This window comes from Lichenostomus cassidix, chromosome 3, assembly GCF_008360975.1.
Source record: "Lichenostomus cassidix isolate B80296 chromosome 3, HeHo_3.0, whole genome shotgun sequence".
Classification (NCBI taxonomy): Eukaryota; Metazoa; Chordata; class Aves; order Passeriformes; family Meliphagidae; genus Lichenostomus; species Lichenostomus cassidix.
Window position 1 is genome coordinate 13,891,406 of NC_139483.1, and position 16,278 is coordinate 13,907,683.

The 16,278-nt window shown below is 39.8% G+C and overlaps 1 protein-coding gene across 4 annotated transcripts in view; it reads left to right on the plus strand.

Annotated features, from left to right (window-relative positions):
* The window catches only part of FSHR (follicle stimulating hormone receptor), a 137,733-nt gene that overhangs the window by 100,013 nt on the left and 21,442 nt on the right, over nt 1-16,278 (plus strand). For 2 of the 4 annotated variants that reach the window (XM_085054575.1, XM_085054573.1), the window contains exons 3-5: nt 7,837-7,911; nt 8,302-8,376; nt 15,928-15,999. In XM_085054575.1, the coding sequence (XP_084910701.1) occupies nt 7,837-7,911; nt 8,302-8,376; nt 15,928-15,999 (222 nt within the window). The remainder of the gene's footprint in view (nt 1-7,836; nt 7,912-8,301; nt 8,377-15,927; nt 16,000-16,278) is intronic. The other 2 variants (XM_085054574.1, XM_085054576.1) reach the window with 2 other exon arrangements.

The window sequence follows — 16,278 nt, forward strand, 5'->3', positions numbered from 1 at the left end:
TTCCTGAGGTATCCCCATCAAAGGGTCCAGCCTGAGGATTTCCTTGTTGGAAAGGATTGGATGTGCAGAAAGGCATCTGCCGCCTGCTTTCAGTGAGCAAGAACCAACCCATGGCCATGGGCTTACTATTTTTATTGCTTTTATTGGAATATTGTGTGTATACACACACAAACACAGAGACATTACTATATTGAATTTTGGCCCAAGTTTTATGACATCTTCCCTTCCCCCATTAAGACTTTCTTCTCTGTGTGCAGCCTTGCAGTGTTTGCTGATAAAGGAGAGTTATTTCTGTCAGAGAAACTCAGGTGGAAGCATATGATTTTCCAGGGTTTCATAGTGGACAGCTGTTCCGTTATTTGTGAAATAAGACTCCAGATATTTTGATATTTGGCTCCTCTTTTCTGCCACCTGACTAAAGGGTTAGGGATTGTGTGTCATTCCTGTGCTTGTATGTCAAATCTGCATCCTCCCATATAGAACCTGCAGATTTGGTGTTAATAGTAATTTTTTTCTGTTCATGAGAGTATCAGATAAAGGAGTCTCGTTGCACACTTGTTTTGTAAAGCTTTTGATTTGGTAGCTTCTTGATGGTGCATGTGTTTTCTCTGGCATTCTGTTGCAAGGCAGAGCTTTGGATTTAACTTTGGAAGGTTAAAGGAATATCCTTTTCCCTGGTTAGGCTATATCTAATCATACAAATATTTATGCAGTACTGTCTGAGCTGAGCCTGGTGCCAAAGCTCAAGGATAAGAGTTTGTAGGGTCAAGGCTTCAGTTAGACACAAAACATAAGAATAGTAAGTGTCTTTTATGGAAAGGAAGAATGAATGCAAACAGAAAAGAGGAGAGAAGGAAATCTCTGTGCTGGAAAAAGATATTTCACAGGGAGATTCTAACACTGAATAAAAGAAACCTACATCCTTTCAGGAGGACATTTGAAAGATGTAGTGCACCGTGCTGGCAGCTGTAGGGTGATGTCTATATTCATAATTGGGTTTAACATTAGGCAATGCTAATATTTTTCTCATGATGGGTCAAGTCATGGAGATTTATTTTCACTGAAGTGGGTGTATGTACTATATGATTTGCTCTGGTGAATAACACTGAGTGTTCTCTCATAAACCTGAGAAGATTTTTAATGGCAGAATTGAGGAGTAAGAGGGTTTTTATTTTTCAAAATTTCCTCTCTTAGCTAAAATGTGCCTATCTGAGGCACTTGTTATTTTGTATTTCATTTCTTTAATTTATTTTTTTAAATTTTAATATTAAATTATTTTCTTTAATTGTGCCTATCTGAGGCACTTCCTATTCTGGATTTTCCTGTTTCTATAATGTATTGGAATTAGTAATGAACTGTCCTCCAAAGGCCTCTTGTGAATGTGTGCTTCCTTAAAGCATTTCAGAACTGTCTGCTGAAGTATCTGGGAACATCTGCTTCAGGATGATCTGTTTGGAAAGGCTGTCACTAGACTTTGGGCTCTGGAAGCCACATGTTCTCGCAGTCCAAGACAGTCTGCCTATTGATTTTTCCCAGAAATTATTTGCCCCGCTTCCTCATTCAGCTGCTCTCCTGAATGATTATCTCAAATGTAATTTCTTCATCTGCCCGGGTCATCTTAATAAACTATTCATCATTAGATGGCTCCTAAAGCCAAGAGAGAAGTAATAAAAGATAAGTGGCTATAAATGCTGCTTGCCCATTTCCATGGAAGGAGTTACAATTTAGGAATATCAGCATCTCTGAGAGAGGAGCTCCCTTCCTCAGCTGAACACCCATCTTTGTCTGCCAGGATGGTCTCAACATCCTCTGGAGCCCGAGGGGAAAAAGTGCCATTGAAAGAGTGGGTGTTTTTATTTTGCACACATTTTTCTGTCTTCCCTGCAGGCTTTCATAGTCGAAGATAAAATTTAGTGATACCTGAAGCCAGGGGCAGCAGATATGTCTGTGGCTGGAGGGCACTGAGTTCTAAGCCCCATCTCTCTGGGCTGCCTTTGTGGATCCAGATTGCTGTGGAAAGCTGACATTTCCTCCAAAGACCCTTTTGCTTTTTTGACCCTGAAAAGTTTCATGCATTTTCAGCTTTGCTGGTAATAAACTAAACTAAGTATAATACACTCCCTTAATGCTGGAGTAGGAGGAGATATCTATCCCCACAAACTGTACTGATTATAAAATCAATTCTTATAATGATGTAGCTTCGTCTGTTGGATCTGGTTGTTATCAGTTCCAATTCTGCAGACTAATCGTGTGCTTTTTCAGATTAGAGAGACCAATTTAAAACCGTTACATGGACAATTAATTTGATGCAACCAAACTCTCCACAGACTTTCATCTGGATTGCTGGCATGGTGCTAAAGCACCGATAGAAATAAAATCCCCTTTGCTTCTATCTGCCATGTGGAAATTTGCATTTTATTTTTTCTCATGCCTGCACAGATTTATTTGAGAACATGGCTTCATGCCTTTTGGAGAAGAAAGGAAGGCACAGCATTGAAACCTCCTGATAATCTCCCTCAAAGACTGATGTATACACATCTGGCTCTGAGTGTGAAGTTGCTGTTAGTGTCCAGTTGGTTAAATGGGTGTTCCACTTATTTAATAAGGCCAGTACAACATGTGTGTGTGTCTTCAGCAGAGTAAAGAGATGATGAGAAGAGTCAGGGCTTGATTTCATTTCTGAAACGTCAATACCTGCTAAGAGATATTACTCTGTAACTCCCCGGTGTTCAATAAATCATGGTAGGGAGACAAGTTTTTCATGTTCACAAGGAAAAGTGACAGGAAAAAGTGTCAACTATCTATTTTTAAAAGGTCAAAAGTCTCTAATATTTTTAAGAAAAATGGCTTTTCTTTTGTAACCCATTTAAATCAATGTAGTAGCATTTTGCTGTCACTTTAGAGGGAAGTTTTCAAAAGTAGATTCCAGACTGGGCTGTTTCTGATCAGACTGAAGAAATAAGAGCCACTCCATCCATGGCAGAGAGACAGAGGAGACAGAGGAACCCAGGTGTTCAGTTTTTCAGTTCAGACACATCTCAGGCTGGTCCCAGGGGGGCTCACCTGGTGAATGCTGGGCAGGATTGCCTGGGCAACACCACACTGCTGCTATTTACTTCTGAAGCTTGACATAAATTGTGGCATCCATCAAACCACCAACCAAAACTGACCTGGAAAATTGCTCTAAAGAGTATTTATATTTAAAGAAAGGGAGGGAAATAAGCATTGCTGGTCTTTTTTCCCCTTCTCTTTTCCCTTAAATGAACACCATGCTATTGATTTGTAGCAGTACAGAGAGCACAGTGAGGCCACCTGCTCTGGGAATCAGTTCTTTACACCTCCAGTGTCACTGCTGATTACAGGTACCTGTAGAGTGGAAGGAAGGCATTCATAGGAATCCACAGAATAGCTATGACACAAAAAAAACTGCATCAAAGGCTAAGGGTAATAGGCCAAAAGACCAAATTATAATGTATCGTTTATTCATCTATGTTAACCTTCTCTGTCTGTACATAAGCACCCATACATAAACACACATTTTTTTAACACAGACATATTTCCTATCAGGAATAGAAATTACCTTATACCTTATCCCTGCATGCTCTGCTCTGATCCTGAAAGGAATTCCTATCATAAAAGACATAAACTTCCAATCTATTATTCTTTCGTTATTTTGAAATATGAGACCACTTGGTTCCAAAATCGTTAGTTTATGAGTTTAATAAAGTCTTGTTTTTCCTGTAAGACTTTGATTAGTCTTAGAGACTTTTTCTTTAGTGGACTACTAAAGAAATTGCCACGAACTCTAAGTCCCTTGCTAACAGATTTGTTCAAAAGGCCATTTTAATGTATCTTGATTTTTTTGGGTCGCACTGAGTGTAGCTGGTTTGAAGAGGAATCCTTCCTATGCATCACAGTGAGCTCTGCCACAGATGTCATGAAGATGTACCCCCAGCCTTGCCTCAGGGCAGCTTTGCAGGCAAATTAAACAATTTTCCATCTCTTTCCCTTCTGACACAAGCTCCAACTGTCACACGTGGAAAGGATACACTGCAGTCATTTGTTGGTGATTGGGTAATAAGGATTCCATTTTTCTACTTCAGTGGCAAACTAGAGGAAATCCCTTACTCATGTGATCTCACATCTTAGAGTCTTCCATTCTCTTTGCAGGAAAAAAAAAAAATTGTCCTTTATGCCTTTGTAAAATGTGTTTACTGAATGCTTTTTCATCTTTTAGACTCTATTTGAGTAAACAATTTATGCTTTCAAGGATCACTGTGATTTCAGTACAACTCTGCATGCAGTGAAAACTAAGCTCAGGCAGATGCCTGAGCACTTTGCAACCACTGAGTGGTTTGAATATTTGGGGGTTTTTACAAAATTGCCCCTGACTGTTTTGCACACCATCTATTCAAAGGCTTGTCTGTTTCAGAAATGATGCTGGGATTGCCGCCTGGATCTCCTGCCATAGCTCCCAGTGGCACTAATAGTGTCATTCATTCCAAACAAACAATGTAATAACAGCCCCATCTTCTCTCTTGATGACATATAATCAGATATGCATTATGAGCAATCATCTCTTTGTGTGTATTTATACTGTAAGACAAATCACTCGCACAAACACTAGCCAGCAATCCCTTTTTTCTCTTTGTAGCTGCTGCCTCAGGTATTATTTGCTCTCCTCTGCAGAGGATCTGAGTCTGCTGAGGTGGTTGTTTGATGTGAGCAGCAGTGGTTTGCACTTTTAATGTCATAGATAGCTGTATCCAAGGTAGTGGTCTTTGGGATTTCCATGAGCAGGTGTGCATTTTTTGCCATGTATGAATAAATAGTTCACGCAAGTTATGCGTCCAAACCCCAGATTAGTGCTGCCCATTGTTCACAGTGTGTGACTGATTTCCTAAATGGAGTGGTTTTATTTTATTTATCCTCCTTACCTGAATGACAGCCCTGCCAGGTTTATGTGCAGCCCAAAACTGGGATTCATCTGCAAAGGCCAATGATGAGTAAGGCCATCACCACCAGGATTTCCTGGAGAGAGTGTAGCAGAGGGTGCAGCTCATTGCAGGGGACAGAGGGTCTTTTCCCTCACCACTGCAATCCCCCTGAACACAGAAGATGTGGCCCAGCATCAGAAGGGTTGCTGCCTTCTGCCAGTGACAATTCTCCCTTTCGTTCCTTTTACTGATCTTGAGATGATCATAACCTCAACAGCTGCAGCAGTGCTTTACTTCAGCTGGAAACAAAAGAAGTCATTTAAAATGGATATATTTTCATTATCTGGTAAAAAAAAAAAAAAAAAAAAAAAGACTGTCACCTTTGTACCTGTGAATGGGAATGTTAAAATGAAAGACACGTCATTTCCCACGTCTCTGAAAGCCCTCTCAATACAAGGGTTACTTAATTCTGTTTAAAACTTAATCTCTAAAAAACTTAATATTTTAAAAACCTAATCTCACAAAAACAGTTTAGAGATTCCTATCTTCCTGCCTCTCTTCATTCCTTTCCTTCACCATGCATTCTTCAAGCCTTCCAAAGTACCATGGCCTGCTTGTGCCCTGCCTTAATCAGATCTGTATCTCCCATTTCTTGAATCGAAACAAAGCCAAGAACCTGTCACACTCTTAGGGAGCCAAAACACTCATCTGATGCAGAAACATTCATTTTTAAGCAATCCATAAAAAAAGCTCTGTCATCCAAGTTGTTCCAAAGTTAGATAGCAGATTGGATCATAAAAAATTATTAGCCTCAGCTGCACTATCTGCTGGGTGAGGTCACTACTGTATTATGGTTTCTTAATAACCTTTTTTTTCCCTCCATAAGGCCAACAAATCTGCAACATTTTTTCCCTGCACTTCTTAGTGGCATGAAATATCTTCTGGTTAAATGTATTTGTTGGTACTAAAAGCGTTTTTTCTGAAGATTTTCTTTTTTCTAGACAATTGATTTTTAGATTGTGGGGAATGGCAAGTATACATCTGACCACCCAAAAAGAGCACGAGGAAAACCAAACACAACCATACCTTAAAAGTGTGAGACACCTCCCATGTTGTTAAATCTTCTAGACTGTAGTTAGGCAAGTGAATTTTATGCTGTCATATAAATACATCATAGTTTGCTTCTATTCTACTCTATTCTTCTGGATATTTCTTACATTGTATAACTATTTTTAAAGAAAACAGGAAGATAATGAAAAGTCTTTGAAGCATCCCTTGCAATGGCTGTGTCTCAGTTAAAACATTTTGCTGCTGCTGAAAATTAAGAAACAAAGAGGACCACATTCACATGTGAGCTGGTGTCTCAGCACTGCTAAACAAACCCAGTTCTCAGTGCACCCTGCCAAGCACCTCTTGTCAGTCCTCATGTACTTTTATTTTTTTATTCTCCTGTCACTTTAGAGCTCCTGGAGCAGAGGAGAGCTGGATATCATCCATTAAAAAAAATTGAGGAAACAGGAGGGAAAATTTCTTATTAAATGAAAAAAATATTAGACCACTAAGCATTTTTTTTAAAACTCAAAAGGTCAGATGAAAAACATATCTTCTTTTGCAAGGATCTTGTTTGTCTTGAATGGGCAGGTAATGTGTCATGTATGGTTCAGCTGTTACTTAGAAAAGAGTGGAATAAGTTTATATACCACAGGTTAATTTTTGTGATTATTTTTTGACTATGCTACTGACATTACAATCTCTTGTTTTACCTCTGGCCTATCTGAATCTATTTGCAACCACCAACATTTCAAAAGAACAAGAGACCCAGGAACAGGTGTTGTCCAGTTTGCAATCTATTTATCCAAGGTTTAATTCCAAAGATGTGCACAGTTACCTTATGATTAAAATGCAATAGACCATGACACTATCTCTGAATTACATCTGTATTACGAATTTTGCTTCCTACAGCTGACCTCAGCCTGGGAAAATAACATTTTGGGACCATTTTTTAAAAATTGGCAGTGGGGAATCTCTTGGCAGAGCTGTCTTTACCTCGACCTTGCTGGTCAGTGCCAGGATGAGTGATGTGATTGGGACAGGGGACACTGCAGTCATGCCCACTCCATTGACCAGGAGAATTCCTGAGCTCTAAATTACACCAGAGCCCGAGACCTGTCTTTGCCTTCCCACAGATTAAGGAAGCAAAGAAATATGTGCTCTGGACTAGCAGGAGGTGTATTCTGGTGTGATAGTAGTAAACTGGCCATTTATATTCTGCAGTTCTCTGGCTGAAAGTGGGCATTAACTGTGTACAGAACATGTCAAACTGGGTTTTCTCCAAGGTGTGGAAGACTTCTTCACTTCTATGGTCTCCAGCTGCAGTTAACAAGGGTGCATCTGCTGGTGCCTTAATTTTAATCTCTGTACTTCCCATTGGGTCAAGACAGCAGTGTCCTGCTGCTGAAGTTGTGTCACATTTCCTGGGAACATTTTAGCTGTCTTTATTTTCAGTCACCTTCACACCCTCTTTTCTTCACAGAGTTAAAAGGTTTCATTAAATTTCTGTCAGTAATTAGTAATGTCAGAGGTCCAGTGGCCCATGATGGATAAGCCCTGACTGCTAATGCACAGGGAATGGTGGCAGCAGGAGGTGCAGGGCTGATGCTACAGATAAAAACTTCAGGCTCAGATGTCTGTTCCTGGCAGTACTCATTAGTGTTTCTGTTTTCTTATGTCTTATTTCTTATATCAATGTTTCTTATTTCTTATATCAGTGTTTCTTATTTCTTACCTCGATTTTAAAACTCATCAGCAATCTAGGAAGAAGTTCCTTGTGAAATTTGCACTTGTCCATTTTCTGCATCACCATGACTTGAAATGTCTTGACTTCTAAATTATTTTTCAGAGAGATCTCACAGAATGATGCCTTGGAGGTCATAGAAGCAAATGTGTTTTCCAACCTTCCCAAACTACATGAAATGTAAGTAATGAGCAATCTAAATGCAAAGGAGACAATTATAAAGATTCATTATAGGCAAGTATCAAAGGTTTTGCAGTTTGGTTCAGGTAAGAACTGAAGAATTTGTAGCAATATAGAAGCATTTGAAATCTCCCTTTGTCTTTTCCATCTTCTTATCTAGCTGTCCCTTTCTTTACCTGCTCACCTTAAAATTTATCCTCAGATCACTGCCAGGATCAAAAGGTGGTGGGGTCTGCCAGTCTATGGTAGGCTGCTCCCTGAAATCATGCAGATCTTCTGCTGTCAAAAGGAAAATCACAGCATATTGTTCCACTACGTCATGGGAAAAACACAATTTTAAGATCAATATATTGATATATTTTGCTCTGATGTTTCATTTCCTCTTTGCAGAAGAATTGAGAAAGCCAACAACCTCGTGTACATCGATAAAGATGCCTTCCAACACCTTCCAAGCCTCAGATATTTGTAAGATCTTTTCCTCTTTACAAGTCCTATGGTCACTTTGAGTTACACACTTGTGTTTCTGTCCAGCTGGTTTTGAGCACTTTTGGTGATAAGACAAAATGCCTTCTCCTCACTACCAGTTGCACATTGTCAAGCCACATTTTCATGCCTGCACAGTCCTCAGAAAAGCTGAAGATAAAAGCTTCCATGGAGGAGTCCCACACACAAGTTCCTCAAGCCTTTTTAACCAGCAGGTTGAAAATGAGCGATGAGAAGAGGAGCTGGATCTTTCTTATATCTATAGAAATAGGTTTACGTTGAAATTCATCCTGGGATCTTAGGGACAAAAAAAATCTTTCTCATCTGTCTTTGCTATGGTGCTGCCTTCTGTTATACATCATCCACATGGTCCTTAGCATTCAAATTGTTTTTTCTTTAACAAAAGCAGAGCTATAGCAATGGTTAATATTAATGGTTGATGTGAGATGATTAGATCCCTAAAATACAAACATATTGATGTGTGGTACAGCTTTGTTTCCTCAGCCAGCCTCATCAAGAACATCATTTGCACCACTGTGGTTGCCACATCTGCTTCTGTGGGGTTGCCATCAAAATTCAGTGGTAATTGAATGCATCATTAAAATAAACTAGTTACTCAAATATATTTTCAAAGCTTTTAGCACACGACTTTAACATGACTAATAATCTCTCCTCTGCATTAAAACCCCTATGAAGTCCAATGAAATCCATTGAACACTACTTTTTTTTTTTAATGGTCAAAGCTGATACAGCTCAAATGGTACTCTTTGGTGAGCAGGATACCAACTTATTCACCCAGCAGGATCCCAGCTTTGCTTTTGCATGTCCATCCACCTGAGCACATAAACCCCATCTGATTTTCCTGACTGACACAAGAAATCTTACTCATACAAGAAGTCTTGTTTTCCTTACTCATCCAAGAAGCCTGGTCATAATTTCTACATTTCAGTACATAAAAGTAAGTGTTTAATTGTCTGGTTAGATATTTCTTAAAGCCAGTATGAAATCGGGTCAGTGGTCTGATAAACATAGCTCCCAATGAGCCAAGGACTGTTTAAAGTCTCTGAAAATCACCAGTATCTGACAGGTTCTGGGCTCAGAAATGCCAAGGGGCATTGCTTTGAATTTGTACTTTAAGATTTGAGATTTAAGACTTGGACTTTAGGAGATAAGGTGTATTTAGCACTGAAGAAGCTGTTATAGTTTAAACCCTCATTGAACTGGAATATGTGGCTAGATTTGGAGTAGGATTTTCACTCTTCCCAGTATTTTGACTGATTCCTGCTTTATGAAATTTATCAGGCACCTTGGTAAACTTTAACTTTTGTGTTTGCATTACTGAAACACAGATTTTTTTTCTTTACAGTAGGGAAACAAAGCTTTAAGTTTGCATTGTCATGAGGACAAATTATGTGCCTTTTTTCTCCCATTTCAACCCTGAGTCATTCAGCTGTGACTGCTGTCTTTGAGTGGCTGTGGCCACCTAACAACAAAACCACAGCAGTTTTTCATCCCATGTAAAACCCCCAGAAAAAGCTGACATGGGTAGTACAGTTGTCAGATGTACAGATGGGTAGAAAGAATGAAAGCACATTTAACTCACATGAAATAGAAGAAATGTGAACACACTAAAGAACACAAAAATTAAATATGTGCCACAGAAATCATCAGTAGAAGTAAATTCACACTTTAAATGTCTGAAATGGTGATTATTTTTCTCTTGGCACTAGTCGATTTTGCCTCTTCTGAACCTTTGTCATTCCACACTCCCATACATGTTGACTCAAATATTCAGGGATTCTATCTGTATAAAAATTCTGCTGCTGCAGCCATAATATGACCTATAGAAGCAACAGATTAACAATACAGAGGATTGCTTTTCTACCTAACTATTCCCCTCTCCTCTTTAGATAGTTTTACTTGCTAGCTGATATCAGAGGAAAGTGCATTTTACGGGTGTACAGAGCTGGAAGAGACTCTCCAGATAATGCATCCTATTTCTTCCTGGATCCACTTCATATACCCCATTAATTAGATGCTTTATTGACATTCTTGATGCTCTTCTATGTTCCCTACTTCCCTCTTTTTTCCAGGAGAGGCTTTTCCAGAAACTCAATGATTTGGTGACTGGAAGATTTCCTCTAGTTTTATTCACAGCCACTTAATTCACATTCATTCTTGTGTCAGTTTCTCTAATTTATGTTCATAAAATCCATCTTTGATGTTTACTCCACTAGTGGATTTATGCTGCATCCCCTCTGTGCCTCCATTTTAGGAGCTAAAACCCCCCAGCCTGACTATAAATAGTACAAAAGGTGCAGGTTTTGTAGCTCAGAGCTTCTGAACAGATGGACGTGAGGTTTGTGCTGAGGACAAGGGTTGGGGAAGCTGTGCTGGTGGTATAAATCAGCGCAACACTGGTGGCTTCAGTGGAGTTACATCATTTCCCACCCCATGGACCAGCAGCAGGACACAAAGTCCCTGTTGTAGCCTTCTAGGTGCAATGAGCCAGGTGTGATGCTGAGTTACATCATGCTCAGATCATCTCTCTACACACAGCCACACCCTTGTGTTCTCTCCAGGCACATTTCCATGGGAAAGATGCCATTTTCTCCATCCCCTGGTTTCACTGACTGCTGCTTGCCCTTTTAGAAACTGAAAAGGCAGAAAGCTTTGCTCTTTGAAAGGATGGGATAGTTAATTTAATGAGAAAGCAGAAACCTTGATGGAAGGCTGTAAAACAGCATCTGGTAAAGGTAACCCAGTCCTCATATTCACCTTCCTATGACATGCAAGGAAGGTGCAATACTGGAAATACAAGGCAAGATGCTGAAGAGGTTAATGGATTGATGGTTTTTCAGTTCAGTTGGGGGTGGTTTGTCTGGTTGCTCAGGGTTTTTTATACAATAAAGAAGCAAAAGGTTGTAAACAAGGGGTACTGTAGTTTAAAATAATTCATAAAAGGGTTAAGCATCCGTGTGGATAGAAAGGGTATCAACAGCTATCATAGAAATGATAAAAATTTTAAAGCTGTGAAAGGAAACCTGTAAAACCTGGAAACTTGTAAACCCATACATCACTGCCTAATTTTCATATTAATTGCTGTAAGTTAGGAAGGAATAGCACATGGTTTCATCAATATCTTGTCACGTAACAGATTAGGAGATTCTGTCTGATTGTGTGAGAAGGTACAGAGAGACCAAGCTGCAACCAGCATCTCAAAGCATGGGGATTTGGGTAGCTGCCCATTCCTGGATCACTGTGGTTCTGAAGCTCTCAGCTATGGGGACAGTCTGGCAGGGCACAAGGCACATGGTCTGATTCCTGACACAGTTCTGTGGCTGTAACAGCACTGTTGAAACACAATTCAGAGAATCTTTCAGAAAAAAAAATATATTTCCTGGTGATTTTCATTTAGAAAACACAGAAAAAAAAAAATCAGTTTCAATGTCCAAAATTGAGCCCAGGTACTACAGCATATAGTTTAACGACCTTTGCAACACATTGTTTGCAAGGCTTTCTCTGTGTTTCTACAAAAACAATTGTATAGCCACTAGGTCCTGTTTATGGGCAGGCAAGAAGCTCTGGCTAGCCTTCTCAGTCCCCTCATCAGCTTCATGGCTCATTACAGCCACCAGCTGTAGAATATTAATATGCTTTTATCTCTATCATCTTGGATACAAATACATTTCCTCCTCAGCCCACTCCCTTTGTCTCCTGCATCATCATTACCACTACGGCAAAAACGCAAAGGAGAGCAAAATGCTGAGAAAATGCAGTGCTGCATAACCTAAACCTGCTAGAAACAGGCAAGCTGAACTTTCTCACCAGTCTTTTAAAAGCAGTGAAGAGAATTGCTAATTGGTCTTCTTGGATATATGCCAGAGAGACAGACTGCTTCAAAATGGTAACTTATTGACCTTTTCATGGGTACAAGATTATTTATCTGGCTCTCATTAGCGAGACCTGTGGCATAGGCTCTTTAATGATGTAGTGATGGCTTTTCAAACCCATTTTCTTTCCAGAATTAGTTCTCCTATGTAATCTGTGTCCTTTGGTTCATTTTTGGAGGGTTGTCGATATCCTGTATTAAGAAATCTCAGCTTACAATACAAAGATTTAAGTGCAACACTCCTTTCAGGTCAATTGTCAGGACATATATCTGAATTGTTGGAGGAGAAGGGAAATGTAGGTCCCAAAACCATGTGTTTTGCCTGCAAAAGGAGCAGAGCCCAACTCCAAAGTCTTGCAGCTCCTTGTACCTGCCTGGTGCTTCCTAAACCCAAATGGGCATTTGCTGCAAGTGCAACAAAGTCCACAGCATTCCAGACTTTTTGCTTGGACTTGACTCTTCAATAAAAAGAAGTGATGCTCCTCTCCTCCCTTTGGCATGGCAGCCCCACAGTTAAAGACCTTTCTCCAGGAGTGGGTGTTGCAGATTTAGGAAGCCTGGGATGCATGAATCAGGAGAATGTCTTGCTGGAATCAGGCTCACCTGCAGCATAAAGTAACCACTGTGATTAAGGGACACAAAGATAATGCTTCCTGAGTGATGTATTTATCTGTGCCTACCTTGAGTTTGCAATTTAGCAAATACCCACAGCAAATTGATGAGGTAAACTGTGTTCCCAGATTTGTCAGAATAGCTCCTACAGTTTGGCACAAAAAAGAGCAGACGTGTTGCTATATCTGGAGATAAGCAGCCAGAATCTTCCAGGAATTAGTTTCTGAAAGGTTAGTTTTTTTTTTTTTTTCTCTGCTGATTGTGGTGCTCTGTTTTCTCAAGTGCTGACTCCAGTAAGCCTTTTCAGAAAGACAATTAATGCCTTGGAAAGCAGCCATCAGCTGTCTGAAAAAAAACAGGTTCTCACCAAGCTGTTTATGCACAGCAAGGGGGACTCAGTTATAACACAGATTAAAGAGGACACTTGTTTAAAGTGAGGCTACTAAGGATGTATACATTGTATGGTAAATATATTGACAAAGCTGTCCTGCAGGAAAGATATTCAGTAAATTGGATTATCTACATTCTAAAAAGATTATCCACTTAAAGGCCTCTGCAGATTTGCTGGTTGAATAAAAAGAGAGGGAAGATCTAGGCTGCAGCCTAGCTAAATATTTTTTCAGTTCTTTTTCTGCATTTAATTAAAAGAACATCCTCTCCTGCTCCTAATCGCCATTCTGCGCCTCTGTGCAATCAGTGCCTTGTGCCACCTGTAGATTTACTTCAATATGTAATGATTTGTCTAAGATGCCCTCCTCTTCATCTCGTGCTGCTCAGTTGACACCAGTGAAAATTGAGCCCTGAACACTTCGGAATTACTGGAAAGATCAGAACTAACCCAAGGCACTGGGGATGTTTTTTCTCTCATGTGTGGTGAATGCCCTAATAACCAATGTGGAATCTTGACATGCTGGGAGTAAGTTGCCCTTGGGAGCAGTGTTTGAATAGCATATGTTAGAGTCCTGACACCTTTCATTGCTGCACCATGAGGACTTAGATTTTCTCAGGAAAGGACTGTAGCAAGGAAATCTTCTTATGTCTTCTCTGTCGTGCAGTAGCCACACACTACTTGGCAGTAGTCTCCTCCTTCATTTTCCTGCTAAGGAAAATGTATGCCATAATTTGCGTTTTAAAGGGGCTTGTAAAAAAGGATTGCATGAATTTTTAGCATATGACTCATTTAAAATTAAAGGCAGCTTTCAACTAAAACCCTTTACATCTCCAGTAACTTAGAGAGTGTATTTTAAAATATTGTAAGGGGGAGTTACAGGTTCTTCTCCTATTGCTTCTAATTTTTTTTTGGTGAACGCCTTTTACAAAGTGTAAGTGCAGAAATATTTTAAGTAACAAGGGCCTTGTGTAATCCACCTGCTTCATTAATCATGCTTTCTATTTAACTATATGTAATAGTTTTTCAAAGGCATTTTTGTGGAGCTTTCTTGGTCGCATGTGACAGCTGTTATTTCTGAGTTAATGCAATGTCAGACCACTGTGACTCCTGAGACGAAACAGTCGTGGCATTTCAGCAACTTTCTCAAATTGGCTTCTTGAATATTCACTAATACCACTTTAATTTTTCCCTGCATATGAAGTATTGCTTTCCGTTATAAGATGAGACAGATCAAAGTTGGCTTTTCAGCATCTGAGGATACCCAGATACCATCTCGGGGAGTTCAGAGCAGTACTTATGCAAGTGAATGACTATTTTATGGACTAATGTGTCACCCTGAGTTCCCAAATGTAGGATTTGGTTGTCACATGGAGGCGTTCAGTTTCAGTTCAAATTATGAAACCTGAAAGACTGCAACTCTCCTGAAATCACCTAGGTTCATAAAAAAACATCGTATGAACAATGTTAACTTTTTCCAGTCTCAACTAGTCCTTTGATCACAATTCAGCTATCCAGGAATGATTCTGTTTAAAAAAAAGAAAAGTCACATCTAGTAAAGAAAGAATATTTTTCTAAGTGACAGGATAAAAAATACTTTCCATATACTATTAACAATGTTCCTTAAGAAACTAATATTCTCCCTAAAAGGTTACCCTCTCATCTACCTTCTCGTATATTAAAATTATTATCTCATATATTAAAAATATGAAGATATAATCAAACTTTCAAGAACCCAAATTTTCTCTTTGTTTGGTGCGGTAAACAGACTTTTTGTTGTCTGGGAAAAACTCCCAAATGGTCAGAGCCCAGCCCAGTCCAGCTCCTCCCTCCAGCTCCCAGCCCTCCTTCCAGCCATCAGCAGCCACCAGTCATCTCCTGCATGGCAACATCACATTCGTCCTGTCCTTACTACTGCTCTGGGTAACAAAATTTGACTAAATTAGGCATGGTCCATCTCTGTGGATACCTGTGACCTCCCTGGCTGTGAGCACAGGGTTGTCCTTCGCAATCAGCAGTTCTGGGGTGGTGTCTCATGGACAGAAACCACAGTGCAGAGGCCAGTGATGCTCAGGGCAGTGGGAGAGTGCACAAATTGAAATACAGAGGCTCAGGTCCATTTCCAGTTGCACAGGCTGCTGAAATATTCCCATGGTTTTGGCTCCTCACTATCAAAGGTGATGGAGAGCAAAATGTCCTAATTCTCTCCTAATTCCATCAATTAATTTCCTGTGTAAGTAATTTATCCTCTATTAGTGTAGAAGGTTAAAATTGTGGTAAGTTGATGCGTCTGTCTTAAAGCAGCTACTATGAAAATAATTATCCCACATCAGTGCAGTTGATTTCGTAGAGCATTGCTGGGAAATTAATATGGACAATGTCCTGAGATGGTCAGGAAATTCTGTGTAATCATCCAAGGTAGGGATTCTCCCTCTACCTCTATGTGGCAGAATTCAGCTTGTATTTTGGAGCAAAACCTTTTTAAATTACAAGGTCAAGTTTCTTACCAGCAAACTCACTTCTGTGGCTAAACTCTGCCTTTTTGGACAACCATTATAAGTCTTATGTTCTTTCTGCTTTTTTAATTACTGCCTTCTTTCCTGGGACAGAGCAAATAATCTTCATCTTCTCTTCCCCTCAGGTTAATATCAAACACTGGCCTTCGGTTTTTACCTGCTGTCCACAAGGTTCACTCTTTCCAGAAAGTTTTGCTGTAAGTTTGAACGTTTGCTTTTCACTTTCTGAAAGCTCCCTTTGAGTGCTCTTCTGCTCCAGCAAAACCTTTCAAGGCACTATTCCCCTTGTGTTCATTTATTAGCGTGTTGGGTTGTAATTTTGCAGGCATTGATGACAATGTGGCTCAGAAGGTCTCAGTTCTCTCCAGGTGTCCTTTCTACAAAGTGTTGGAACTTGAATTTTACGGACCACTCTTAACTACACTGTGAGCACGTGGCTGGGTGGCCCTGGGGACAGAAAACAGCCTTTGACTTTT